Source organism: Pelophylax lessonae (genome assembly GCF_965119305.1).
Source record: "Pelophylax lessonae genome assembly, chromosome: 8".
Lineage (NCBI taxonomy): Eukaryota > Metazoa > Chordata > Amphibia > Anura > Ranidae > Pelophylax > Pelophylax lessonae.
The window spans coordinates 126,758,527-126,785,665 of NC_138775.1; the positions used below are offsets into that span (position 1 = coordinate 126,758,527).

General features: G+C 43.8%; 1 protein-coding gene across 1 annotated transcript in view; it reads left to right on the plus strand.

The window, feature by feature from the left end:
- GUCY2C (guanylate cyclase 2C) overlaps window positions 1-27,139 on the plus strand; it is a gene marked incomplete at both ends in the record, with an annotated part of 728,187 nt that overhangs the window by 409,961 nt on the left and 291,087 nt on the right. The window contains one exon of the mRNA XM_082266300.1: window positions 4,926-5,030. Within this exon, the coding sequence (XP_082122426.1) occupies window positions 4,926-5,030 (105 nt within the window). The remainder of the gene's footprint in view (window positions 1-4,925; window positions 5,031-27,139) is intronic.

Genomic DNA, 27,139 nt, shown 5'->3' on the forward strand with positions numbered 1-27,139 from the left:
TGGAAATATTAGTACATGAGGAGGACATCGACCTTGTGGGAATAACAGAGACTTGGTTCGACCCCTCACATGACTGGCTGGCCAATATCCAAGGGTATTCGGTGTACCAGAAGGACAGGGTAGGAAAAAGAGGGGGAGGGGTATGTCTCTATGTCAAGAACAATATAAAGGTGATAGAAAGGAGTGACATTACGGAAGGGATGAGTATGGAGTTAGAATCTGTGTGGGTTGAACTCTATAGGGAAGGAGAAAAGGGGAAAGTAATTGTGGGGGTTTGCTATAGGCCACCTAACCAAGGGGAGGAGGTAGAGCTGGAATCCTTAGCACTAATGAGTAAAGTGGCAAAATTGGGATCAGTCATCATATTGGGGGACTTCAATTATCCCGACATTGACTGGGATGAGGGGACTGCACACTCACAGAAGGCCCGCCTATTCACAGAAACCTTACTGGATAATTACATGTCACAGTTGGTGGATTCTCCGACTAGAGAAAATGCAGTCCTGGATCTATTGATCACTAATGACCCAGACATAATCTCGGAGGTAGTAGTCCAGGACAACCTGGGCTCTAGCGATCACAGGATGATCACATTTAGTATAAATAACAATATAACAAGGCAAGTGGGGAACATAAGAACCCTAAACTTCAGAAGGGCAAACTTTCCAAAATTGTACTCATTGATGGAAAGGGTAAACTGGGACCAAACCCTGGGATCCCTGACCACAGAGGAAAAATGGGAATGCTTTAGGAACATATTAGGCAAAGGCATCTTGCAGTGCATTCCTATGGGAAATAAATTTAGAAGAGACAAAGCCAAACCTGGCTGGCTAAACCGTAGCGTTAAAAAACTTATTAGGGGAAAAAAATTGGCCTTCAAGAAATATAAATCAGAGGGCACTGTATTGGCTTTCGAGCAATACAAGGAGGCAAATAAGAAAAGTAAACACGAAATCAAAATGGCTAAAATCAACTTTGAGAGACAAATAGCGGAGGATAGTAAAAAAAAACCCAAAGAAATTCTTTAAATATATCAACAGCAAAAAAACTAGGGCAGAGCATATTGCACACATAATTAGCGATGATGGGGGGATGGTTACAGAGGACACTGAAAAACCGTGCTGAATGCTTTTTTCTCGTCAGTCTTTACACAGGAAACGGAGGGGTACACTGACCATGACTGTATAGTTAGTAGTAATACACAGGACTTGCCACTATGGCTAACAGAGGGTGAAATCAGGGAAAGGCTGGATAAACTTAACACAAACAAATCACCAGGCCCGGATGGCGTACATCCGAGAGTACTCAAGGAACTCAGTAAGGTTATATCCAGACCACTGTTCCTGATCTTTGCTGACAGTATTAGGACAGGAGATGTACCAGGGGATTGGAAGAAAGCTAACGTGATTCCGATGTTCAAAAAGGGCCAGAGGCATATTCCGGGAAATTATAGGCCTGTCAGTTTGACATCAATAGTATGTAAACTTCTGGAGGGGATGATAAGGGACTATATCGTAGAGTTTGCTAAAGACAACAACATCATCAGCAGTAATCAGCACGGGTTTACAAATGGGCGTTCTTGTCAAACCAATCTCTTAGCATTCTACGAGGAGGTAAGCTGTGAGCTAGATAGGGGGAGACCAGTGGATGTGGTGTACTTGGATTTCGCTAAGGCGTTTGATACAGTTCCCCACAAGCGCTTAATTTATAAAATAAGGTCTGCAGGTATCGACAGCAGAGTTTGCTCTTGGATACGGAATTGGCTTAAAGGGCGTGTCCAAAGGGTGGTAATAAACAGCGCATACTCAGACTGGTCTGAGGTTGTAAGCGGGGTGCCCCAGGGCTCAGTCCTGGGACCAACCTTGTTCAATTTATTCATAAACCGCATTGAGGACGGGATCAGTAGTGCGTTATCAGTTTTTGCAGATGACACAAAATTGGCCAGGGCAATAACTGCACAGCATGAAGCAGATATCCTACAGAATGACCTGGACAAAATTACAGAGTGGGCAACGACATGGCAAATGAGGTTTAACGTGGAGAAGTGTAAGGTTTTGCACTTGGGGACTAAAAACATAAAAACACAATACACGTTAGGAGGGGAACCCTTGGGGGAATCAAAAATGGAGAAGGATCTGGGAGTCTTGGTTGATGATAGATTAGGCAACAGCATGCAATGTCAAGCGGCAGCTGCCAAAGCCAGCAGAATATTAGCATGCATAAAGAAAGGGATGTATTCCAGAGATAAGACTATAATCCTTCCACTTTATAAAACTCTGGTCCGACCGCATCTGGAGTATTCTGTCCAGTTCTGGTCGCCAGTCCTCAGGAGGGATGTGTTGGAGCTGGAGAGAGTCCAGAGAAGGGCAACTAAACTAATTAGGGGATTGGAGGACCTTGACTATGAAGAGCGTCTACAATCGCTCGATTTATTCTCCCTGGAGAAGAGACGTCTGAGGGGGGACATGATAGCAATTTATAAATATCTTAATGGGGATCCCAGCTTAGAAAAAAAGCTGTTCATTCGAAGGGATTGCATGAGGACTCGAGGGCATACAATGCGATTAGAGGAGAAGCGTTTTAACCACAGGCAACGTGGGGGGTTCTTTACTGTTAGGGCTACAAGATTGTGGAATTCTCTACCACAAGAGGTGGTTTCTGCGGGTAGTATGGTGGCTTTCAAAAGACTCTTAGACTTACATCTCAAGGATCAGAACATTCAGGGGTATGTGAGATGAGTACAGCCAAACACACCTACACAGGTAGAACTGGATGGACTATTGTCTTTATTCAACCTCACCTACTATGTAACTATGTAACTATGTACTTCAAGAACTGCTCTGATTAATAAAGGTCCTGATGAAGCACATCGCGAAACGCGTAGACCAGTAAATCAAGTACACTGTTCAACAATCAAGTATATTCTATGATCAAAAACTTAACCAGTTCTCCAATATACCCAAATTTGGATATACAAATATTATATGTTTATGGCTTTGTTTTTAGTCAATTTTCTTTTGTTGGTGTTTTGTACTGTACTGTCCGAATAGTAGGGTTTTTTTTGTTACCCCTTACTAAATTTTAATTGTGTAATAAATAAAGGTTATATATTTTTTTATAAATTTTGTGTTATGTATTTCATTATGTGCCTTTGAAAGTCCACTCCCTTTTTGGGGCATGTTTGGTGGTATTCCAACTAACATTCCTCTTATCTTTTTGGCTGTTGCTTATTTTTTTATGGAATAAAGTATTTTTCCTTGTATCCTAGAGTGTGGTCACTCTTTTTCTTCCTTATAAGATCATGGAGTCCATTATTTTAGCTTTCATAGAGCTGTTCCAGGTTCTAGAGATATTGTTTTGTTCTTTGAATCACTGTCTAGTGAGTCCCTGACTCCGTACAAGCATGCCACCAATGAAATCGAAGGGCTTGTACCTGTGGTTGGAGGCTGCCCCCTTAAAGGGGTTGTAAAGGCAGAAGGTTTTTTATGCATTAAGATAAAAAGCCTTCTGTGTGCAGAAGCCCCCCCCCCCAATACTTACCTGAGGTCCCTCTATCTCCAGCAATGTTGTAGGAATGTCTCGGCCATCTGGGACTCCCCTCCTAATTGGCTGAGACAGCAGCGCAGTGCCATTGGCTCCTGCTGCTGTCAATCAAAGTCAGTCAACTCAACCAATGAGAATACAAAGGAGGCGGGCCAGGCCAGAGCTCCGTGTCTGAATGGACACGGAGCCGTGACTTGGCTCGGGTGCCCCAATAGCAAGCTGCTTGCTGTGGGGGCACCCAACAGGAGGGAGGGGCCAGGAGCACCGAAGAGGGACCTGGGAAGAGGAGGATCCAGGCTACTCTGTGCAAATCCACTGCAACAGAGTAGGTAAGTATGACATGTTTGTTATTTTTAATTAACAAATATGTGACTTTACAATCAAATATTATCCCTTCGTTGCTTTTGGTGGGCAGTACTGCCTACTTAACACGACCCATTCATGCGAATGGATCCATGCCACAATCACTCTGTGGTGAAGTGGAATTTACAAGGTTATATAAGGCAGTGAGGAACTGACATATGAACTTTTCACAGCCCGTCAAATGCAGATCACTTTTCAGAGGTGCGGCAGTGACAGCAGCATCTGTACACATAGCCAAAAATAATATGAACTCTTGTTAGAAATCTTGCTTAGGTAAGGTAGCCTGCTCATTTGAATATAAGTCAGTAGTACCATATTGCGCTTGTTATAGAGTCTCTATAATAGGCATAACCATTGATCTTTGAAATTTCAGTGGAAGAGATGGCCTAGTTTTTATACTTTCAGTGCTAATAAGGCAATTGGGGAATTTTATTAAAACTGGAGCACTAAGAATCTGGTTTAGCTGTGCATGGTAGCTAATCAGCTTCTAACTTCAGCACCAGATTTTGCACTCTCTAGTTTTAGTAAATAAGCCCCAGTGCTGTATTCAAGCTTTTTGTGTAAGCTTACAAGGTTTGTTTTCTTTACCAGCTGTAAATACAGTAAACCCCCCTCCATTGCGGGGGTTACGTTCCGGACCCAGCCGCGAAAAGTGAAATTCCGCGAAATAGAAAAACCCTATTAAAATGCATTGTAGGCATGTTTATTTTACTGTCACTGTACGTGTAGAAGCATTTTAAGGTCTTTAAACACACTTTTAAAACAATAGAAACTCATTTAAACACATAAAAGATACTAAGAGACATAGCAAGAGCTATGGAAAACACAAAAATATTTCATTTTTAATGATTTATATAGTAAAATAACATTACAAAAAAAAACGCGAATTACCGGGACCGCAAAAACTGAACCGCGATGTAGCAGGGGATTACTGTATTTGTTTTAATGTTATTTTAAAAAATGCTTGCCAGTTGAACAGTTCGAAGTAAGCTCTAACTAGACCAACTTTCTTCCTGCAGCTTCTTCAGATAGACTACTACAATCTGACTAAGTTCTATGGTACAGTGAAAATGGATGCAACAATATATGCTGTTATTGAGTACTGTGAAAGAGGTTCACTTCGTGTAAGTACTCCATATCAGTTTTTACTACTGTTTTAAATATTGAGTATATAAGACCTATTACAAGGAACTTTACCTTAGAAAGAGTCTTTTAAATCTTGCATTATTTGTGTAACATAGAAAGAATAGTAAACAATATAAATATCACATAAAAAGGGAAGGTAATTCTTGGGTAACAAAATCTTATTTGTAAAGGCAGATGCAAGCTTGATGACAAAACAAAACTATAGGGTTGATTCATAAAGGCAAATAGACTGTTCAATTTGCAAGAGAAGTTTCACTTTGCAAGGAAATTTACCCCAGAATTTAGAGAATGAGGTGAAGCTCTGCTGACTTCCATTTTATCCAATCATACATAAATTATGTTTTTAATTTTCTTGCATGTAATAGGGTATTCTTGCAAAGTGAATAGTCACCAAATGCACTAAGCTCTGGGGAAAATTCTCTTACATATTGCAACTTCTTTTGCAAAGTTATTTCCTTTTAAAAAAAGGCATAATGCAATGAACAATATTCCAAAGAGTTAGTGCTTGATTTGTTTTATATTGTTAAAAAAATATATTTAATGGTAATAAAAGTCATTTAATGTGATAATGAGAGGAGTCTCAAAAGTAATGGTAATGCATCCTGTAAAAAACTGCTGCATTATAAAAACAGAAACAGAAATCACAGGCAGACAACTTAAAAAAAATGTTGTGAAATGCTACTAAAGTAGAATGTCACAAAGCAAACACATGGCAGGGGTGCTGGGGGTCACACATTGAATGATGGTTCATGAGAAGTTCCATAACAGGCAGCTCACTACTCTTGAACGTGTGTGAAGAATCCACCAAACAAAGGCATTCAGGAGTACCATGTGTTTTTGCCAAGGTCACAAGAACACCAGGCATAGCAGTAAAAAACTGTTTATTTATCCAAATAGTAAAGTCAATATAGTGCCCTTTAAAGTTTAAAAAGTATTGCCAGCTTGCCAAATCGAAACAAAGCAATCACATTCCCTTATACAGCAGAGTCGAGGGTGTATCCAGACCCAGTCTCACGGTATGGGGAACTAACCATGGATGTCACCTCTGTGACTGCCGATGAGCAGAGTGAATTCTGGTGTCTGCCAGATAACTGTGGACTGGAGGTGACGTGGGTGGTGACCCAGATGTAATGTCACAGGCTGGCGGAAACACTCCAAGGGAAGACCGCTGGAAGGGCAAATTGCTGAACTGTCTGGCAGCAATCAATAACAAGTAAATAAAATGATAAGAAAAGCCAGTTGTCTTTACTACATGCTCCTTCATCTGGTCATGTGACAGAAACCAGCTTGGGAAGCAGTGGCAGGCGGTGCTCCATCAGTCGGGGGGCGGCAGATGGACCTGCCCCCCCCATATTACTCCATCCTGCACCACCACATCTCTCCCCCGCCTGCCTGCCAGCCAGTCAGTCCATCAGTCAGTTTGTCAGTTTACTTACCTTGTTCCTCCGGAATGACAGGCAGCGGCGGCTTCCCCCTTGGGCTCCTTAATGTCCCTATTTGGCAGCCGTCTCCTCCCCCTATTTTGGCCAATAGCATGCCTTCTCCTTTTGGCCAATCAGGAAACAGGTCTCCGGACCCGCTTCCTGATTGGCCAGGGGGAGAATCAGTGTGGCAATAGCGAATATTCATTCGCTATTGTCATACAAATAGGTGGGCTCAGGGGGCAGTGCTATGCACCCCCGAGCCACCCTTTTTTGAAGCCTATTAAAGCCTCTGGCTCTAATCGGGTGCTTAAAAAAAAAAAAACATTGGTATCCATGCATCTGGCGCCCTGCATGTAGATTAGGGGGCCAGATGCATGGATAGGGGGGGCGGCGCCCCTGCTCCCCTAATAAACGGGCCGCCACTGTTGGAAAGGGAAATAGGAGGCCGAGGAATCGGATCATAGAAACATAGAAACATAGAATGTGTCGGCAGATAAGAACCATTTGGCCCATCTAGTCTGCCCAATATATCTGAATCCTATGAATAGTCCCTGGCCCTATCTTATATGAAGGATAGCCTTATGCCTATCCCATGCATGCTTAAACCCTTGGGATCAACCCTTGACCCACCCACGGAATTTAACCCATTGTGACAGGACTCCTATTAATAAAAAAGCTTAAAGAGGCTGTGTAAGTAAAAAGCACATATTACAAAAATGCCTGGCATTTATGCAAATAAATAACATTTTTACATCTGAATAAAAACATGTAAAGTAAACATTGTCATCTAAAAATTATTACAAACCAGTAATAATACTAATACGAATCAACAAATCAGTAATTCACAATGGAATGCATTATAAGGTCTTTGTTTAAGCCATTAGGGGATAAAGACCCAAGTTAGATCCAAAATGTCTCTCTTTTGCACAATAGTGCAATTTTTTCTGTAAAGGAACCTTCTGGTATATACTCTTTTCAAGGCTCAAAATTTCAAGTCCTAAGCTACTAGCCAGGTCTTAAGAGGTAATCGTTACCAGTTGCCCCACCTAACCCCTTATCAGTGCCCATCATTGCTGCCTTGTCAGTGGCCATCAGTGCAGCCTCATCAGTGGCTATCAGTGCAGCCTTTTAGTGTTCATCAGTGCAGCATATCAGTGCTGCCTTATCAGTGCAGAAAAAATTGGGGGTGTTCCGCGCAGATGGTTATGTGTGTACCATAATAAGAGCTGCTGCCTCCATTGAGACACCTACTAAGTAGGGCCTGTATGCTAGTGCTTGTGCACCTCTTCTTATCAAATACTCACTTTAATAAAGCTATTTTGAAAGTGACTGGTGTTGTAATCCCACAGATTATATGAATAGTTTATACATTAAAAAAGTGACACTTGCAAAATATATAATAGCTTTAGAGCCGGTTCACACTACCACGACCAGAAAGTCGCCCCGTGACTTGAAGAGACTTGTTTAGAGACTTGGAAGAGACTTGTGCACTACTTTGAAGAGACAGGCGACTTTGTCTGTGGGGAATGCCTGGCTAATCTCTTTCTTCTTCCTGGAAAGTCTGATAACAAGTCGCTTCAATTAAGATAAGGAGGCGACTCCCATTGAAGTATATGGGACAAGTCGGATCACAGGTCGCCTCAAAGTAGTACAGGACCCTTTTCTGAAGTCGGAGCGACTTCAGTAGTGCCAATTAAGACGGCACTGATTGATTAACATTGCTTTTGTTATGTCAAGCGACCTGGGGCTACACAAGTCGCCTCACAAGTCGTGCTAGTGTGAATGGGCTCTTAGACATGTGCTATAACGATTCAAATTAAACAAACAAATCCTGGTTTCATTAGTTTCCCATATGTATTAGTTAATGTAAACAGAAAGAAGTTTTAAATTGACAAGTGCTAGTTGTTTGTGAACAAACCTCAAAGTGAATAGATGTGTGCAAACCATCAACAATAAGATAACAAAAAGCAATTGATAAAGTGACAAACTATGTAAAATCTCTATCATAACAGTCCAGATCAATTTATGGACAATCAACTCCTGGTGTTATGAATCAGTCCTTATATATTGAAAGAAGTAAAACAAAATAAAACAGTCAACGTTGAAGTGACTGATGCCAATTATCTGTGCTTGCAAACAGATATAAAGATGCAGGTGCTCCACTCTGTGCTCCCCTATGGTAATGCACTCTCCAGAGATTTCTCCCCTCAGGTGGTATCACGCTTTCACAGTCAAATTGCTGTGTATTAGGACACAGATCCCCGTTAGAATATATTCTTGCTTCTTTATACAGTTGGCCTCTTCAAACGTCAGCCTCAAAACCTTAATGCTTGGAGAGGATCTTCACACCTGATCTGGTGTCTTCTGCAGGTTCCTATTTGGCGCAAAACACAGACAGGCAAAGCCAAACTCCTTCACAAACTGAAGAGGACAAGCTGCTTGCAAGTGTGCTCCAATTACAGGAGGAACTTTTTAGGAGGATCTGATTGCTGGGTCTGACCTTGGCTGGTCTGGAGGAATTGGGCTTTGCAGTGCAGCTTATCATTGCCACCTCATCAGAGGCCATCAGTGCCGCCTCATCAGTGCCAATCAATGCAGCCTATCAGTGCAGCCTTATCATTGCCCATAATTGCAGCCTCATCAGTGCTCATCAGTGCCCATCAATGCAGCCTATCTGTGCCCATAAGTGCAGCCTCATCCGTACCCATCAATGTAGCAGGGATCACAGGGAGGATTGTCGGCCAGATCACACAGAGCGGGGATCTCCCACTGTGACACAGCTTGTATATGAAACGCCGACCACTGTCAAACAAAGTTCCACCTCCTGAACCTGCATTGGACCAGTGTGCTGTCTATCATAGGAGTCGGTCAAGGAGGACTTTTTTTGACAGTATCCAGCGTTTCATATACAAGCTGTGTCATAGCGGGATATCCCCACTCTGTGTGATCTGGCTGGGTGTCCTCCTGACAGTTTCCTGGATAATCACTTCTGGCAGAAGCTCTGCACCTTTTTTACTGGGCAGATGCCCAGTAAAAATTGCTGCACCATTTCTGCCAGAAGCGATCAGCCAGGAAACTGTCGGCCCTGTCTGCCTCTGCTGCACACTCACCCTCAACTAATTTCGACTCGCCAAATGCGAGCAGATGAGTGTAAATTTTAAGGGCTACCCAAATGGTCAAGTTCCTCCACTCTAAACTCGCACATCTATGTCTTTATGGACCTTGTTTTGTGAACTAATACCTAGTCACGTTGGAACAGGAAATGGCCATCCCCCAACAGTTCCCACAAAGTTGGAAGCATGAAATTGTCCAAAACTTCTTGGTATGCTGACGCCTTAAGAATTCCCTTCACTGGAATTAAGGGGCCAAGCCCAACCCCTAATACACAACCTCACACCATAATCCTCCTCCACCAAATGATTTGGACCAGTGCACAATGCAAGGTCCATAAAGACATGTATGAGCGAGTTTGGGGCAGAGGAACTTGACTGGTCTGCATAGAGTCCTGACCTCAACCCGATAGAACACTTTTGGGATGAATTTGAGTGGAGAATGCGAGCCAGGTCTTGTCATCCAACATCAGTGCCTGACCTCACAAATGCGCTTCTGGAAGAATGATCAAACATTCCCATGGACAAACTCCTAAACCTTGTGGACAGTCTTCCCAGAAGAGCTGAATCTGTTATAGCTGCAAAGGGTGGGCCAACTTAATATTTAACCCTACAGACTAAGAATGGGATGCCATTAAGGTTTATGTGTGTGTAAAGACAGGTGTAAACAGAGGAAGTAAACTCTTCCTTTTTTTTAGTTTTTTTCTTCCCTGCAAAGTAAATGCATAATGTGCTAGTCTGCATCGCACATTATGTGACACTTACCTCCAAACGAAGCCCTCGTCGTCCCCGCTGGAGGCCGCATCCATCTTCAGCCATTTTTCTTCCTGGTCTGTGGACTCCGGCTATGCTACTGGTCAGGAGCCGCCAGTCACGGCACAGGGCTCTGAAAAAATGGAACGGGGGGCCGTTTCTTCAGAGCACACACGCTGATGACGTCATTGGCTGCATGAAATGTAAATATCTCCTCAACGGCGCAAGTTTAGGCAATATTTACAGTACCTATAGGTAAGTCTTAATAAAGGCTTACCTATATGTAAAAGTTATAAGAGTGGGTTTACAAGGAGTAGTGATAAGCAAACTGAGCAAAATTCAAGTTGATCTACATTTACGAATTTGTCAAAATATTTTCCAACTTTGAATTGCATGAAAGTCAATGTTCACCTTTGGCCTTTTGAAGGCTTTTAGACAAGCTATTAATACTCAGATGGTAAAAGAAGCCAGAGACAGTTGTGGGAGTCTTTGCTAATACAAAAGAAAAAAAAAAATGTCATACAGCAGGTGGGTAGGACCTTTTAACGTGGCCTTAAAGAGGTTGTAAGCCCCCCTGTAATGTTTGTACCTATATGTAAGCCTATAATAAGACTTACCTATAGGTACTGTAAATATCTCCTAAACATGCACCGTATAGGAAATATTTACTGTATGCGCTCTGAAAGAATGGCCGCCCATGCCGTTTCTTTAGAGCGCGCTCGGGAGTGACATCACATGGTTCTGGCCAGTAGCACAGCCAGAGTCCCCAGACCCAGAAGGAAGATGGGCGAAGATGGATGCAGCCTCCAGCGTGGACGACGAGGGCTTCATTTAGAGGTGTCACATAATGTGAATAGTATGCGATGCATACTAGCACATATGCCTTTACTTTCCAGGTAGGAAAAAACCTAGACTTTACTTCCTCCTCTTTAAGATCGACATAAGATATCCACAAACCACCATAGTGTAGCACCCTACAGGGTAGATGCTAGGTAAAATTATAGTGGGCCTTGGCTGCCTAACAGCAGGGCCATCATTTCAGCTGGGCTGTCATGTCTCCCAGGTGGGTCTGCTGAGAGGGGAGTCTCCCCACTGGCTCCATGAGAGAATTCAGTGGAGGAAATCCAATCAGAGACACATTCAAGTCTTTATCTACCCCAGAAGGCAAATTCTGCCGCAGAGGATTCTGGGAGTGGGTATATGTTTGAGGGGAAGCAGAGTCCCAGGAGGGAAGGTACGGCGGTCTCTCCTTCTGTCAGAAGGATCGGGTGTCTCAGGTGGCTGCCTGGGAATCCAGAGAATGCTGAGTTGAGCTGCAGAGGGGATCCGGTGTGCCGAGGACCAATGAAGGAAGAGGGGCTCAGTTCCAGGAAAGCCTGCCAAGGTCGTGAGTACTGTGAACTGCCCCTAGGGGTCTGCCATGTGTAGAGGGGACCACTCCAGAGAAGGTTCCAGTGATCGAGGAGTCAGCTAGCTTTAAAGGGGGTGCCTAGTCAGAGGACCGTGAAGTGTTAGAGGGGGTACCTAGTCAGAGGACCCTGAAGTGTTAGAGGGGACGCCAGCGGTTGGGCCCTGAAGAGCTAATATGTACAGTGTGTAGAGTTGCAGCGGCACAAGCAGTGATAAGGAGCTATCTCAGTCAGTGAAGGGCTGAAGGGAGCTGTTCAGTGACTTTTGAGCTAAATTGAGTGTCAGGAGTCAAGTGTTCTACAGTCCTAGATCTTCTGATTTAACAAACAAGTTAAAGTCGAGGTTCCAGCACTAGTTCAGCAAAGCAGTATCTCCAAACGTCAGGAAGCGCTGGTCGGTGTTCAGCTGGTGTCAAGACAGCACCAACGGGCATTTTTGTATAAAGTCCCAGTTAACCTAATTGAACCAGAGGAGTATCCCACTCATTCCCTTCTCCAATCCCCAAAATACAATAAACAAAACCAACCAAAGATGCCGGAGTGGTCATTGTCTCAACTCTCGCACTTGGGTTCACAACTTAAATGTGTTAGAAGTGTCTCCGGTAACAATGGCAGACCCACATCAGGCTCAAGGCCTGGAAATATTGCCACAATAGTTTCCAGGGACAGCCTCAGCTATAGTGTAATTTAGCAGCACATTTTTGGCTGTGGAACTGTTTTTAATGGCTGAATTGTCACTCACAAAAGCCATTACACATACCTCCATTTCCTGCTGTCTTCCCCTCTATTTTTGTTGTCAAGTGGCAGACAGCTGGTGGCCACAGGATATTGGCATCATATCCTCTTCCACTTGGAGGCCCCCCTGTGGCTGTTCCTCTAATACCCTGTCCATAGCTCCATGTAGCATGTGTTTTAGCAGGACGGCTAAAGAGAAAATGTCATCTGCCTGCCCATGTCTCATAATTTTTTAGCCTCCTCAAAGAGAAACAAAATTAAGCAGGCATCCTGGGTCAGTAGTTACGGCTGAAGAAAAACAAACCCAAGTACTGAAAAGACAGTCGTCATCATTGATACAGCCTCTGCATCATGTGAAATGTAGAATTCACTATACAGGCTCTCCTCACTTAACGACCAGGTTCTGTTCCAGCAACCAGGTTGTTAAACAAATTGGTTGTTAAACAAGGAGCCACAAGTAATCAATATTTTAAGCATACCTAACTACTGTACTGTACTCTATTCTGAAATAAAAGGTCTAAACACAAAACTCCAACTCAATAACATTGTTTTAATTTGCATAAGTACAGAGCACAAAAATATAAACAACAAAAATCTTGTACTGTACTGTACAATACAATGATGTACAGTGCCCAAAAAGCAAAAGTAAGAGCTGGTCGTAGGTCTGAGCGGTCGTTAAACAGGTAAGTCATTAAAATGAGGAGTGTCTATAGTTTCCCAAGGTAGGAGTGCAGAAAATGACCCTCTGGCCTCATCACAAGTGCTGTAATCCTAGGTATTTGCTCAGGAAGCACTCAACAAAAGGATAAAGGCTAGGCAAGGCATGTCAGTTGTCTTATCCAGGTAAAAGGATGGTAGAAAATGTGTCTTGTATGTTTATATGATCCTGCCTGGGTTCAAGTGGAAGTAAGCCACCTCTCAGCCTGGGCCAGGGGAGCCAACAGCGGGTCTGGCTCAGTGTAGTTTCTGTAACCCAGGCAGACAAACTGAAGCACAACTTGTCAGTGTTTGATTTGAGAGGTGGCATAGGACCTGCAGTGTTTTGGTGGGCCTGGTAGTAAGGATATAGAAAGGGTATTCCTAGTGAATGACTTATAAGGAGGAGAAGACGGTAGGGGTGACTGAGCTGGCAGCATCTTTCACCAAAACCAGCACCACCACAAAGTTCAGTTGTGTGCATCTTGCTCCATCTGTCCTAGCTGCTAAAAGCTTCACCCAGTGTGCAGTGAACAATTTATACTATCCCTGCTTGGGCTTGTTTAATACGGTGTCATTGGTTACCTGTATCCTGCTGTGTGGTCCAAGGACAAGAACATGTTTTGCTCCATGTAATAGTGAGATGCAGGGGCAGTCTCCTACAAAAATGATGGTGGCTAGATATCTGTCATTATGGGGTCACAATAACCACACAAGCTTTTATCTGGTTAAATTGGGCTATTTTCACTTGGTGGATGTCACAGTAGTAGTAGTGAATTCTCCGTATTGGCATTAATATGGGCCCTAAAGAGTGCAGAGGCACAGAAACTATGCAGTCACCCAGTATTCACCAGTAGGGATGATCGAATGGTTCGGGTCGACCATCGGTTCGACCCAAACATTGGGTGTTCGAAATTCGGCCGAATTCCGAACTTTTTGCTGAAAAAGTTCGGAATTCGGCAACCAGAACCGACCAAAATGCAATGGGACAGGAAATGGGCTTTAAAAGCCCGTGATTAGACCAGAACCATTAGTAAAAGCCAATTGAGGGGGCAGGAGAATACTAGGAATGTGATTGGAGTGACTAGGGGGTCCAGAGGCCAATCATTAGTGAATACGCCCCCCAGTATATAAGATAGCCCTGCCAAATTCCTAGCATTGTAATAAAGGGATGTGGAAGAGAGTGGAAGCAGTTCTGTTACTTCTGCTTCAAAAGTGTCATTTAGCAATTATTAGTGTGAGCAAAGGGATATCTAGTGTAGTTAGGGTGCTATTTTCTACTTTAGTTAGATTCAAAAATCTAGTTTCTGTAGAGAAAGTGTTAAGTGCCAGGGTGACCGTAGTGTAGTGTAGGGTGAACTGACTCTGACTGCTATGGCAGGGTGACCAAACCCTTCCATGTCAGGGTGACCGCTATAGAGAAAAGATTGTTTCTCTTAGGTCACTTACAGAACAGGGATATGGCTTCTCGCCGGTCACCCTGCTTTTTGCTGCAGGCGTTTATAGGGCTTTTTTGAGGACATGTTTGGAGTCAGGCATGACATCTGAACTTCTGTATAGGGGTATATATACACACACATGTATGTATATATACACCTACACATATATAGGTGTGAAAGTAGCAGAACACTACGCTTGTGCTAATGAAATAATTAACAAGTATAGTGTTCTGCTACTTTCACACCTATATATGTGTAGGTGTATATATACATATAAGTGTGTGTGTATATATACCCCTACACAGAAGTTCTGATGTTATGCCTGCCTCCAATAACCCCCAAAATATGCCCCCAAAAAAAGCCTGCAATAACACACCTGAGCGTTTTCTTTTGGCGCAGGTGTTTTTTTTGGCATTTTTTGGGGGTCTTTGGAGGCAGGCAAAACATCTGAACTTCTGTATAGGGGTATATATATACACACACACTTATATGTATATATACACATACACATATATAGGTGTGATAGGAGCGGAGCCATATGCCTGTTAATTATTTTATTAGCGCAAGTATAGTGTTCTGCTACTTTCACACCTATATATGTGTAGGTGTATATATACATATAAGTGTGTGTGTGTATATATACCCCTACACACAAGTTCTGATGTTATGCCTGCCTCCAATAACCCCCAAAAAATGCCCAAAAAAAGTCTGCAATAACATACCTGGGCGTTTTTTTGGCGCAGGCGTTATTTTGGGCATTTTTTTGGGGTCTTTGGAGGCAGGCAAAACATCTGAACTTCTGTATAGGGGTATATGTACACACACACTTATGTGTATATATACACATACACATATATAGGTGTGATAGGAGCGGAGCCATGTGCCTGTTAATTATTATATTGGCGCAAGTATAGTGTTCTGCTACTTTCACACCCATATATGTGTAGGTGTATATATACATATAAGTGTGTGTATATATATATACCCCTACACAGAAGTTCTGATGTTATGTCTGCCTCCAATAACCCCCAAAAAATGCCCAAAAAAACGCTTGCTACAAAACCGGCAAGGTGTGAAAATAGCAGAGCCATATCCCTGTTCTATATTAATTCTAATACAAATGACCTTTTTTTCTGGTTCTGGACATACTACAGAGCTGAAACTTTACAGGTACACCTTTTAGACCCCCAGACACTAAATCCAAAGAAATCTCATTTTTTTTTTCAATACTTTTTTCAATAATTGGCTCTCTATCAAAAATGACAATTTTTAAGACCTTTTTTTGTGTGATTAATAGTCCCTGGGGCATGACCCAGAACTCTAGGCACTTTTTAGGGGCATTTATTGGGTTTTAGGGCTTCAAAATGGTGTTTTTTGATTCCAGAAGTTCGGGTCCCATTGATTTCAATGGGGTTCTGAAATCCGGGCCAAACTTTATGGAAGTTCGGGTGTTGTGGTCGAACCGAACTTTTGAAAAGTTCGATTATCCCTATTCACCAGTGCACCCTGAAATGAGGCAATAGACTTTGCTGTGGGAGGGCTCTGTGACGCAACCGTCCAGCACCCCGCTTAGGTGCTTCCTTCAAGATATGTAGCTTCCTCCGGTCTGGACCCAAGAACCAGGTATTATTACTGAATATTGCATAGCACCCAAGAATCTAGCCAACACTAGCTTAGGTATTCTGGAACTGGAACTGTTTATTGAAAACTCACACAGAATTTATATACCACACCAGGTCAGATGAGCCTGGTCACATTATCGTATGTAAAGAAAACTGTATACAGGAATATAATTAACATAACTATGGAACATCCAACATAAACTATGCTAATCCACCTCTACCAACTAATAGCTGACAGTGATAAAATTAACATGAGCGAATTAGCTAGTCACTTAAACCAGCCTAGATGGAGTGCACACAATACTAGCAGACAGACAGAAACAATAGGTGAGAAAAGTAACAATGGGAGAGAAACAACCTTGTGTATTCTGTCCACTAGACATGTCATCAGAAGACATACAATATCCCAGAAGTCTCATAGTGTGGAATTTATCTTCATAGATCTCCTGAGGATTCTGGTTGATAAAAACAGTGCTTTGCGAAAGTATTCGGCCCCCTTGAACTTTGCGACCTTTTGCCACATTTCAAGCTTAAAGATATAAAACTGTAATTTTTTGTGAAGAATCAACAACAAGTGGGACACAATCATTAAGTGGAACGAAATTTATTGGATATTTCAAACTTTATTAACAAATAAAAAACTGAAAAATTGGGCGTACAAAATTATTCAGCCCCTTTACTTTCAGTGCAGCAAACTCTCTCCAGAAGTTCAGTGAAGATCTCTGAATGATCCAATGTTGACCTAAATGACTAATGATGATAAATAGAATCCACCTGTGTGTAATCAAGTCTCCGTATAAATGCACCTGCACTGTGATAGTCTCAGAGGTCCGTTTAAAGTGCAGAGAGCATCATGAAGAACAAGGAACACACCAGGCAGGTCCGAGATACTGTGGTGGAGAAGTTTAAAGCCGGATTTGGATACAAAAAGATTTCCCAAGCTTTAAACATCCCAAGGAGCACTGTGCAAGCGATAATATTGTAATGGAAGGAGTATCAGACCACTGCAAATCTACAAAGACCTGGCCGTCCCTCTAAACTTTCAGCTCATACAAGGAGAAGACTGATCAGAGATGCAGCTAAGAGGCCCATGATCACTCTGGATGAACAGCAGAGATCTACAGCTGAGGTGGGAGACTCTGTCCATAGGACAACAATCAGTCGTATACTGCACAAATCTGGCCTTTATGAAGAAGAGTGGCAAGAAGAAAGCCATTTCTTAAAGATATCCATAAAAAGTGTCGTTTAAAGTTTGCCACAAGCCACCTGGGAGACACACCAAACATGTGGAAGAAGGTGCTCTGGTCAGATGAAACCAAAATCTAACTTTTTGGCAACAATGCAAAATTTTATGTTTGGCGTAAAAGCAACACAGCTCATCCCCCTGAACACACCATCCCCACTGTCAAACATGGTGGTGGCAGCATCATGGTTTGGGCCTGCTTTTCTTCAGCAGGGACAGGGAAGATGGTTAAAATTGATGGGAAGATGGATGGAGGCAAATACAGGACCATTCTGGAAGAAAACCTGATGGAGTCCGCAAAAGACCTGAGACTGGGACGGAGATTTGTCTTCCAACAAGACAATGATCCAAAACATAAAGCAAAATCTACAATGGAATGGTTCACAAATAAACATATCTAGGTGTTAGAATGGCCAAGTCAAAGTCCAGACCTGAATCCAATCGAGAATCTGTGGAAAGAACTGAAAACTGCTGTTCACAAACGCTCTCCATCCAACCTCACTGAGCTTGAGCTGTTTTGCAAGGAGGAATGGGCAATAATGTCAGTCTCTCGATGTGCAAAACTGATAGAGACATACCCCAAGTGACTTACAGCTGTAATCGCAGCAAAAGGTGGCGCTACAAAGTATTAACTTAAGGGGGCTGAATAATTTTGCACGCCCAATTTTTCAGTTTTTTATTTGTTAAAAAAGTTTGAAATATCCAATAAATTTCATTCCACTTCATGATTGTGTCCCACTTGTTGTTTAATCTTCACAAAAAATTACAGTTTTATATCTTTATGTTTGAAGCCTGAAATGTGGCAAAAGGTCGCAAAGTTCAAGGGGGCCGAATACTTTCGCAAGGCACTGTATGTCTGTCCCAAGTGAAGGAGCCTCTCTAATCCAGTCAGGGGGGCCACTGTACTGTATTCCCTATGACCAATAGCCTGTACAAGATTAGTGATGGACGAACATCGGCTGGGGCAGTTTGCGAACGTCAGCCGCAAATTTTCTCAAATGTCCGCGAACCGCAAGTTCGTGGCGGGCCCCATTGACTTTAATGGGAGGCGAACTTTAAAAACCTTTTACGTCATATTTGCAGCCACAAAAGACTTACTAGCTGTGCACAAATAGTCCCACCACATTGACAATGTCATAACAGAAGTATTGCAATGCGAAAAGTTGCCCTTTTTTAAAGCAAAAAAAAATTTTTCTTTTTCCTAAATCAGCCAGAACTGACAGCAGCCGGTAAATACATGTCAAATACATATAGGGTCCATTCACACATCTGTAAAATGAGTCCGCATCCATTCCACAATTTGGCGGAACGTTTACAGACCCATTGATTTTCAACTCCAGTCTGAAAAATTAGGCATTCACAGGATAAAGAAGTAAGTGTCGGCCATTCATAAAATTAATTATAAACCCCTTTGACAATAGGTGCCACTAACGACCCAGTATCGGACAGTGGCCTGACGTCAGCACTAGTGTCTCCTCCCCAACATTTTTCATCCAATAGGACATTATCAAGGGGTTCTCTAGTGTCAGATGTCAAACTAGTTTATATAGCCTCTCAAAACTGCTCAAATCATGGTGTCTCTTTAGAAAAGTTGCAGACAGGAAGTGATCCATTGGGCATTCTGCAATTTTGGCTTTTAACATACGAATCAAATAAATACTACACTATAGAGACTTCATCTGGCTCCCAGTAAGCCTTATTTACCACAGCTACATCTGGATGGTGTGAGTTGTTGAACAGACTTCCCCACAAGCTAAAGAAATGTCGCTCTAGGTGAGTGACTGACTCTCACATGTTGTGAACAGAAACCCCGGGTGCTGCACAACTCATCTGTGAGATTCAGAGAAATGCAAAAACCTGGAATATTGCTGCACTCCTTGGTAACTTTATTGAAGTATTAAAATCACATCACAGTTATGACAGGAACATAAAAAGTAATGCGTTTCATGCTAAAGTCAGAGCTTACTCAAACCTCCACAATAGATGGCGGATCTACAGAGTGCGTGTTTACTGCTGTAATCGCAGCCAGCTTTTTCGGTGAGTGTCCATTTCACAGGGGTGCGCTGGATGATTCTGGAGCACTGTACTGGATCACTTCTTTACTTTTCAAGTCACCACCAATTTTTTGTGCACATCTGTGCACTGAACTATGTACTTTCACCAATAAGCCTTTATATATAAATTTTTTTCATTTAAGCACTTTTTTGGACGTTATTTTAATGTGCTGTTCATTTATAACACGGTATTTACATTTTATTGTTGTTCGTTCACTTTTGGCGCTACACACTTTTTCTTAAAGTGGAGTTCCACCCTAATTTTATACTTACCTCCATCTTCTCGCTCCGGGTCACCTGACAAAGAAATGGATAATTGCATTTTTTTTTTTTTTTACTTACCTCGTAGCGAAGAAAATATACTTACCTTACTTCCTTCTTCCTCCTTCCTCGGCCGCGGCCCGTCGTCACTTCCTGGCTCTGCAATGATTCCTGGGAGCTGAACGTCATAGCTCCCAGGAATCATTGCGCCTGCACCGGCCCCGACGTCAGTTCCGGGGCGCGCGCGTCATCCCCTTCTAAACAGCTTCTGGGCATGCCCAGAAGCTGTGGAGGGATGACGCGCGCGACCCGGAAGTGGCGGTGGGGCCAGCGCAGGGCATCGTGGGACCAAAGAAGGTGGAAGAGGACGTCGAAGAGGATCTCGCTGGCTTCAAGCTCCTCACATCTGAGATGGCAGCGCTGGACAAGACGTTTTCAAGGTAAGTATTTGTCCTAACAGGTAAGTGCAACCCGGGACAGATCAGCGGCTAGCCATTGTGGAATGCACTAGCCCTGACTGTCCCGGGGGTATTTAAAAAAAAAAAAAAAAAGATTCCAGGGTGGAACTCCGCTTTAAGAATATTTATGTTTGGTATATTACTTATTTGTGTCAGCTGCCGTCCCACCACAGTGCAGAGATACACCTTTTTTTATCTCTGACACATGCATTTACGCACTGCAATGTACTGCATTAAAGGTGCACTAACTCACTGAAATATACTGTGTTAAATGTGCACTAACGCACTGCAGTATACTGTGGTAAATGTGCACCAACACACTGAAATATACTGCATTAAATGTTCACTAACACATTGCAATATACTGTGTTAAATGTGCACCAATGGGTTGAACTATACTGCGTTAAACGTGCACTAATGCATTGAAATATACTGTGTTAAATGTGCGCTAATGCACTGCAACATACTGTGGTAAACATGCACCAATGCACTAAAATATACTGCGTTAAACATGAACTAACGTACTGCAATATACTGCCGTAAACATGCAATAAAGCACTGAAATGTACTGTGTTAAATAGGCACTAACGCACTACAATATACTGCATTAAACGTACAGTAACAAACTAAATTATACTGCAGGAAACCTGCCCTGCCGAAATAAAATGACACTGAAATAAAAGTGAATAGTGGCACTATACTCACACTGCGCTATCACTAGATTCACACTAAACTGGTACTTTTACACTCACAATAGAATCACAATAGCCCACTACAGCACATTAACTTGCTAGTATCACTGAACAGAGCCCTGTTCTATTTCTCTCCATGCCAATTTTACACTGCAAATGGTCACTATGGGAAGAATAGTTTTATAGTGTGGAGTGGGTTTAAGAGCAACGAGCCATGATTGGATAGAGTCATCATGACAGTGTCCAATCATGGCTCTGACAGTGCTATGTGCCCTGAATTGGCAAAGCTTTCCCTGTTTCAGCCAATCAGGGCTTCCAATGCACTGTGCAGCGGCGCAGTGCATTGTGGTAGTTCGGTGGGCCGCACAAACAGTCAAACACCCCGACAATTCAGATGTTCGCCGAATGGGGGAACAGCCAAAGTTCAGCCTGAACTCATGCTCGGGTCGAAAGTTTTGTCCAACACATCTCCTAGAGACTAATGACAAATTTTACAGATGTTTCACCGCAGGCTAGCCCTGTGGAATTTGATTTGCATCTTTCTATCCTTCTTAAGAATCCCTATAAGCATTCTATCCTAATTGATCTGGTGTATGTAGCAGAAGCTTGTAATCCTCTAAAATGAAAAGGTTCTGACCCTACTTTTGTTTGGCAGTGAGGATCTTACAGCCTCAGTAAACCGCAAGGAAGAGCAGTTTCTTAACACATGGTTATATTGGCATGATTTCAAATTTGTCCAGGAATATCGTTCCCTCCTGCCTTCAGGGGTTCCAGACCTCTAAGGCTTTACTGCACCTTTTCCCAGAACACACATCTGGACTGCACTGTATGCAATTTTTTCTTTTTTGTCAGATGTTTTTTTTTTTAAAGATAAGGTCTTGCTGCAAACAAAAACGCAGCAAAATAGTGACTGTTGCCGTCAAATCAACCTCAAACTAATGTAGAAACAAAGAGAGTGACTGTTTAAAAGATAGCATTCATGGGGGGCGTGGCCGCCGCGTACCAACATGGACGTCTGAGCACAGAGCTCCGCCAGACCAGGGAGAGAATCTACTACCATCGGCGCCCTAACACCTCGCAAATCGACCTGCTCCTGCCTGTGTGATTGCCGGACTCGCCCTGCCTTCGATACCGATGGCTAGGAAGAAGAAGGATACCTGCCAGCCACGGCAGCTCCAGCACTTCTTTATGGCCCAGGACAAGCAACGCAGCCAAGATGGCGGCGGCGGATCTCCGGCCTCAACCAGCGGGACGTCTCACTCCTCGCCTAGCCCTCCACACACCTCGGCACAGAAGGCGGGACAACCTAGGTCCCCGGCGGCCTCCACCCCGATGTCCAGGAGTCCTGTTAAGAGTAAGCCCAGACTATCGGGAGACATGTCGGCCGTGGAGGTAAGCCAGGGGGACCTTTCATCCACCAACACTACCCGGGAATTGTCCCCTAACATAGACACCTTCCCTGCCAGCGAGAAGCCGGTCTCTGAGGTCAGACTCAGGGACATGATGATGTCCCTGCGGGCTTCCATGCACGCGGATATGATGGAATGTGTCGCTGCATTTAAGGTGGAGGCGCAGGCCCTGGGAGGACGCATGGACAGGGTTGAATCCAAGATGGGGGAGTTTGCAGCTTCACACAATGAACTGATCGATGCCCACTATACCCATGAGGATGAGATTGACCAGCTCAAATCAAAATTGGCTGACATAGAGGATAGGTCGAGAAGGAACAATGTAAAGATCAGGGGGGTCCCAGAGTCGGTGCACCCCGGTGCCCTGGACCAATATGCACGAGACCTTATTTTAGCGGTCCTCCCGAACACACCACAGTCTGAACTTGTCATTGACAGGATTCATCGCCTCCCTAAGCCTTCTCACCTACCGGAGGAGATCCCCCGAGATGTTATTATGAGGATACATTTTTATCATGTAAAGGACAGCCTCATGTCAGCATTCCGAAAGAGGGACCCTGTACCGGAAGCATACTCCAGACTCCAGCTTTTTGCTGACTTGTCACAATACACCCTGCAACAAAGGAGGGTTTTACACCCACTGACAAAAATCCTCAGGAATCATTTCATTATCTATAGGTGGGGGTTCCCTGTGAAGCTTACAGTGACGTACAACAACAAGCCCCACGTTATCACCACCATGCAAGCTGGCCTGGACTTGCTTCAGTCCTGGGGTCTCCTCCCGGACCATGACAACACCCCTCCAAGGCCATCCGGGCGCATATCCCCATTACCTGAGGACTGGCAAACGGTCACCCATAAGAAAAAGGGGAAGAAGCAGCCCAAAGGGTCGCCACCTCAAGCGTTTCCGCAGAGACCCTCTCCCTGAGCCTGGCCGTAGTGCCCACCCAAACCTCCCCCCCATGACTATGTGCAGTAAACCTGCTCACGAGTTTGTTCTCAATTTTTTACGCATATTACGAGCATTTCACCTTTGCTCCTATGTTTTGTTGTTTCTCTTTTTTTTTCTACTCCCTTTTGGTCAGCAGATTAAAACCATGGACTACGGACACCTCGCATGGACACATGTTGCAGACGGCCCCTGCCTTCTTCGCTCACTGTGGCTCCACGGATGGTTATCTCTGTGCTCCCTTCGAAGTCGTACTGGATCAGGCAACATCACCTCCGCCTACACACTTAAATGATGGCTATCACAATCACCTCCTTCAATGTACACGGCCTCAACCATCCTGCCAAGCGAGCTTCTATGTGGCATGAGGCTCTACAGTTGAAAAGTGATCTCCTATGTGTACAAGAGACTCATTTTATGCAGTCCTCAGCCCCAACGCTGTCACACAGAAGTTTCCCTCATATTTACACAGCATCGGACAGTTGTAAAAGCAAGGGAGTTCTGATAGCAGTGAGAGACTCTGTAGCCTTTTCCCTACACAGGGTTGTTTCAGATCCACTGGGAAGATATCTTATACTGCAGTGCGAACTGAACAATATCCCCTATACGATCTTGAATGCATATGCCCCCAACACGCGTCAGATACGCTTCTGGCGAAGGATGTTCAGACTATTGGACAAGCACAAGTATGGTTCCTTGGTAGTATGTGGGGACTTTAACTCAACGGCGGACCCCGCGTTGGACATCTCCTCCTCACCCAAGCGATCGCCTCCAGCTTTACAATCTATATTTCATGAGGTGGAGATGTTTGATGTGTGGAGATGCCACCACCCGGGGGAGAGGGATTATTCATTCCACTCCTTGAGACATAATCCCTACTCCCGCATTGATATGATACTGGTTGACAAGCGTCTGTTACAATTGACGCAAACCTCGAGCATTCATAACATCACGTGGTCCGACCATGCCCCAGTATCCATATCTGTGCGGGAAGATCGCACCCCGGGCCCGGCGTATCTCTGGAGAGCGAATGCACAAGTGCTGGACTCTCCTCAATTTGCCTCTCAGATAGAGCGACATCTTGAGGAATACTTTTTGCATAATGAGGGTTCGGTTTCTGACCCCACGGTGATCTGGTGTGCCCACAAGGCCTTTATTCGGGGGATACTTATTAAACTGTGTGCAAGGCTTAAGAGGCAGAGGACGCAGCAGCTAGACCACCTCATGGCAGAGATCAAGCGCTTAGAACCCCTAAATAAGAATACCCCCCATCCTCACTTGGCCCAACAATTACTCAAACTTAGATCGGATCTGAGAAACCTACTGGTTGAGAACCAGGACAAATATTTTAGAGCCCTTAGACTCTCCCACTACTTGGCAGGTAATAAGGCCGGGAAGGTATTGGCGAATAAGCTAAAGGCTAAACGCGTCAAAAACAGAATTGCCTACCTCCTAGATCCCGCCACAAACTCAAAAATCACGAACCCGCAGGAAATAGCATACGCATTCGCTAAATATTATGGATCCTTGTATAACCTTAAAGATGACCCTTCCACCCCTCAACCAACCGATCAACTTATTTCTGATTTTTTGGCGTCCATAGACTTGCCGACACTTGACCCTTCCACCCTGCAAGCCCTGAACACCCCAATCACGACAGCTGAGGTGGAACGGGCCATACACACCCTTCCCTCCGGTAAATCCCCAGGCCCTGATGGACTCCCCAACTTATACTATAAGAAGTTTGCGAAGACGCTTAGCCCTCACTTAGCCTTGATGTTTGCGGCTGCTGTGGCCTTGTAATGTTCCGGTACCTTTGGTACCCTAAATTACTCTTTTCACAAGTGTATGCGCCCCACCATTCTCTTTTGGAAAGGTGCGCATACACCTTTAAGACTGAAGCTGTCATCACTCAGCGCCGGACTAGATGGCTATTTAAATCGCGGGTTCTCACTCGCATGTGTTCGTTCAAACACCCTTACCTGGATGCTAACTTGGCTTGAAGCTTTCGTGCTTGCAAGCATACCTCGCTGACGGAACCTCGCTGCGCTGATCCCTGCATCCCGCTTCCGGATCATCCGCTCCTCCTGAACCAACCTTCGGCTGTATTGCTATTAGTGCTAAGTACCCCGCAGGGGAACCCTCTATAAACTTATACTAAGCTTACACTATCTAGCTCTGCATAGTAAAGACTATTTATCACATCTGCATATCTAGATTGCTAGCTCTTAAGACTACTGCTACTTATTCCTGCACTGGGTTGATCTCTCTTGTATGTCCACCTGCTACTCTGTCATCTGCTACCATACATGATTGCTAAACCTACCTGCATCCATCTGCTACTGTCTTACCTTCAAGTGTCTGTCACCTACCACCTCCACTCAACCTGTCTCTTAAATCTTCATCACTGTGTTACTACATACATAAAGTCACTCTAGGAACCAGCTTGTTGAGTGTGTGTATTTACTAGCTGAATTAAGACCTTCCACACATGATGAGTCATTGAGGTTGGGAATGGTATCTCAGCATCTCTCTTACATGACTACTGAAGTGGAATATTTCTGCAGCTGAAAATCCACACCATACATGAAACGCAGGAGCGTTAGAGATTGAACGAACCACACAAATGGATTCAGCAGAAATAACCACTCAGGTGACACAATTAAAACAGCAAGTAACTGCGTTAATACACGCACTTGCTGAATTAAAAGAAGACAATCGGGCTCTGTCGCAGCAGGTAATTAGACTGACACAACTTACCTCTGCTCAGTCCCCTGAACCCAAGATAAATCCCCCTTTGGTATTTACAGGCGATCGCAAAAAACCTCATAGCTACCTTACTGATCACATTAAGGTTTGTACTATTATTTCTTACCTAACAGGCGATCCTCGAGCCTGGGCAGACTCTCTTTTTGAGAAAAACGACCAGCTTCTCAACTCCTATGCCTTGTTCCTAGGAGAACTCACTAGCCTATATGATGACCCCAATAGGCAGAGTACTGCCGATCTTCAATTAAGATCCTTGAAACAAGGAAGGAGGCATGTAGAAGACTTTGTCACGGAATTCAAGAGATGGACCCTTGATTCAGAATGGAATGATGCATCTCTGAAAACCCAATTTAGGCTTGGCCTATCAGAAGCCGTTAAGGACGAGCTCGCCCGAGCGGATCTACCAAAAACCCTGGATGCATTAATACAACTCAGTATTACCATAGATAGAAGACTACGAGAAAGAAAGGCTGAGAAAATGGGAATGCCATTATCCGTTTCCTCTCGGATTCCGGCCGTTAACCCCATTCCTATGGAGGTAGGAACCATACGCCCACCGCTATCAACTATGGAAAAAGCCAAAAGACGATATGAAAATCTCTGCTTGTACTGTGCATCCCCGGATCACAAGATAAATGTCTGTCCCCTAGTCAACAAAAAGAAGGGTGAGTGTTCACATGTCCTCCTAGGGGGATTGACAACTTCATTCACTAACCCTTACATTTTTGTTTGTTTGACATTACAGTGGGACCAGAACAGGATTACTACTAAGGCCATGATTGACACAGGATCTTGTGGAAATTATATTGATATATGTTTTGCTGCTTCAAATAAAATTCCTATTATTTCTAAACTTAAACCTGTCTCAGTAAGTCTTATTACCGGTGTTCCGTTATCCTCTGGTCCGATCACCGATCAGACACAAGCACTTCTAGTCACTATTAACGAGTCTCATAGGGAGACTACTACCTTCGATTTAATACCTTCACCCCACTTTCCCATTGTGTTGGGACTTCCCTGGTTACACACACACCAACCAACCATAGATTGGAAGGAACGGTCCT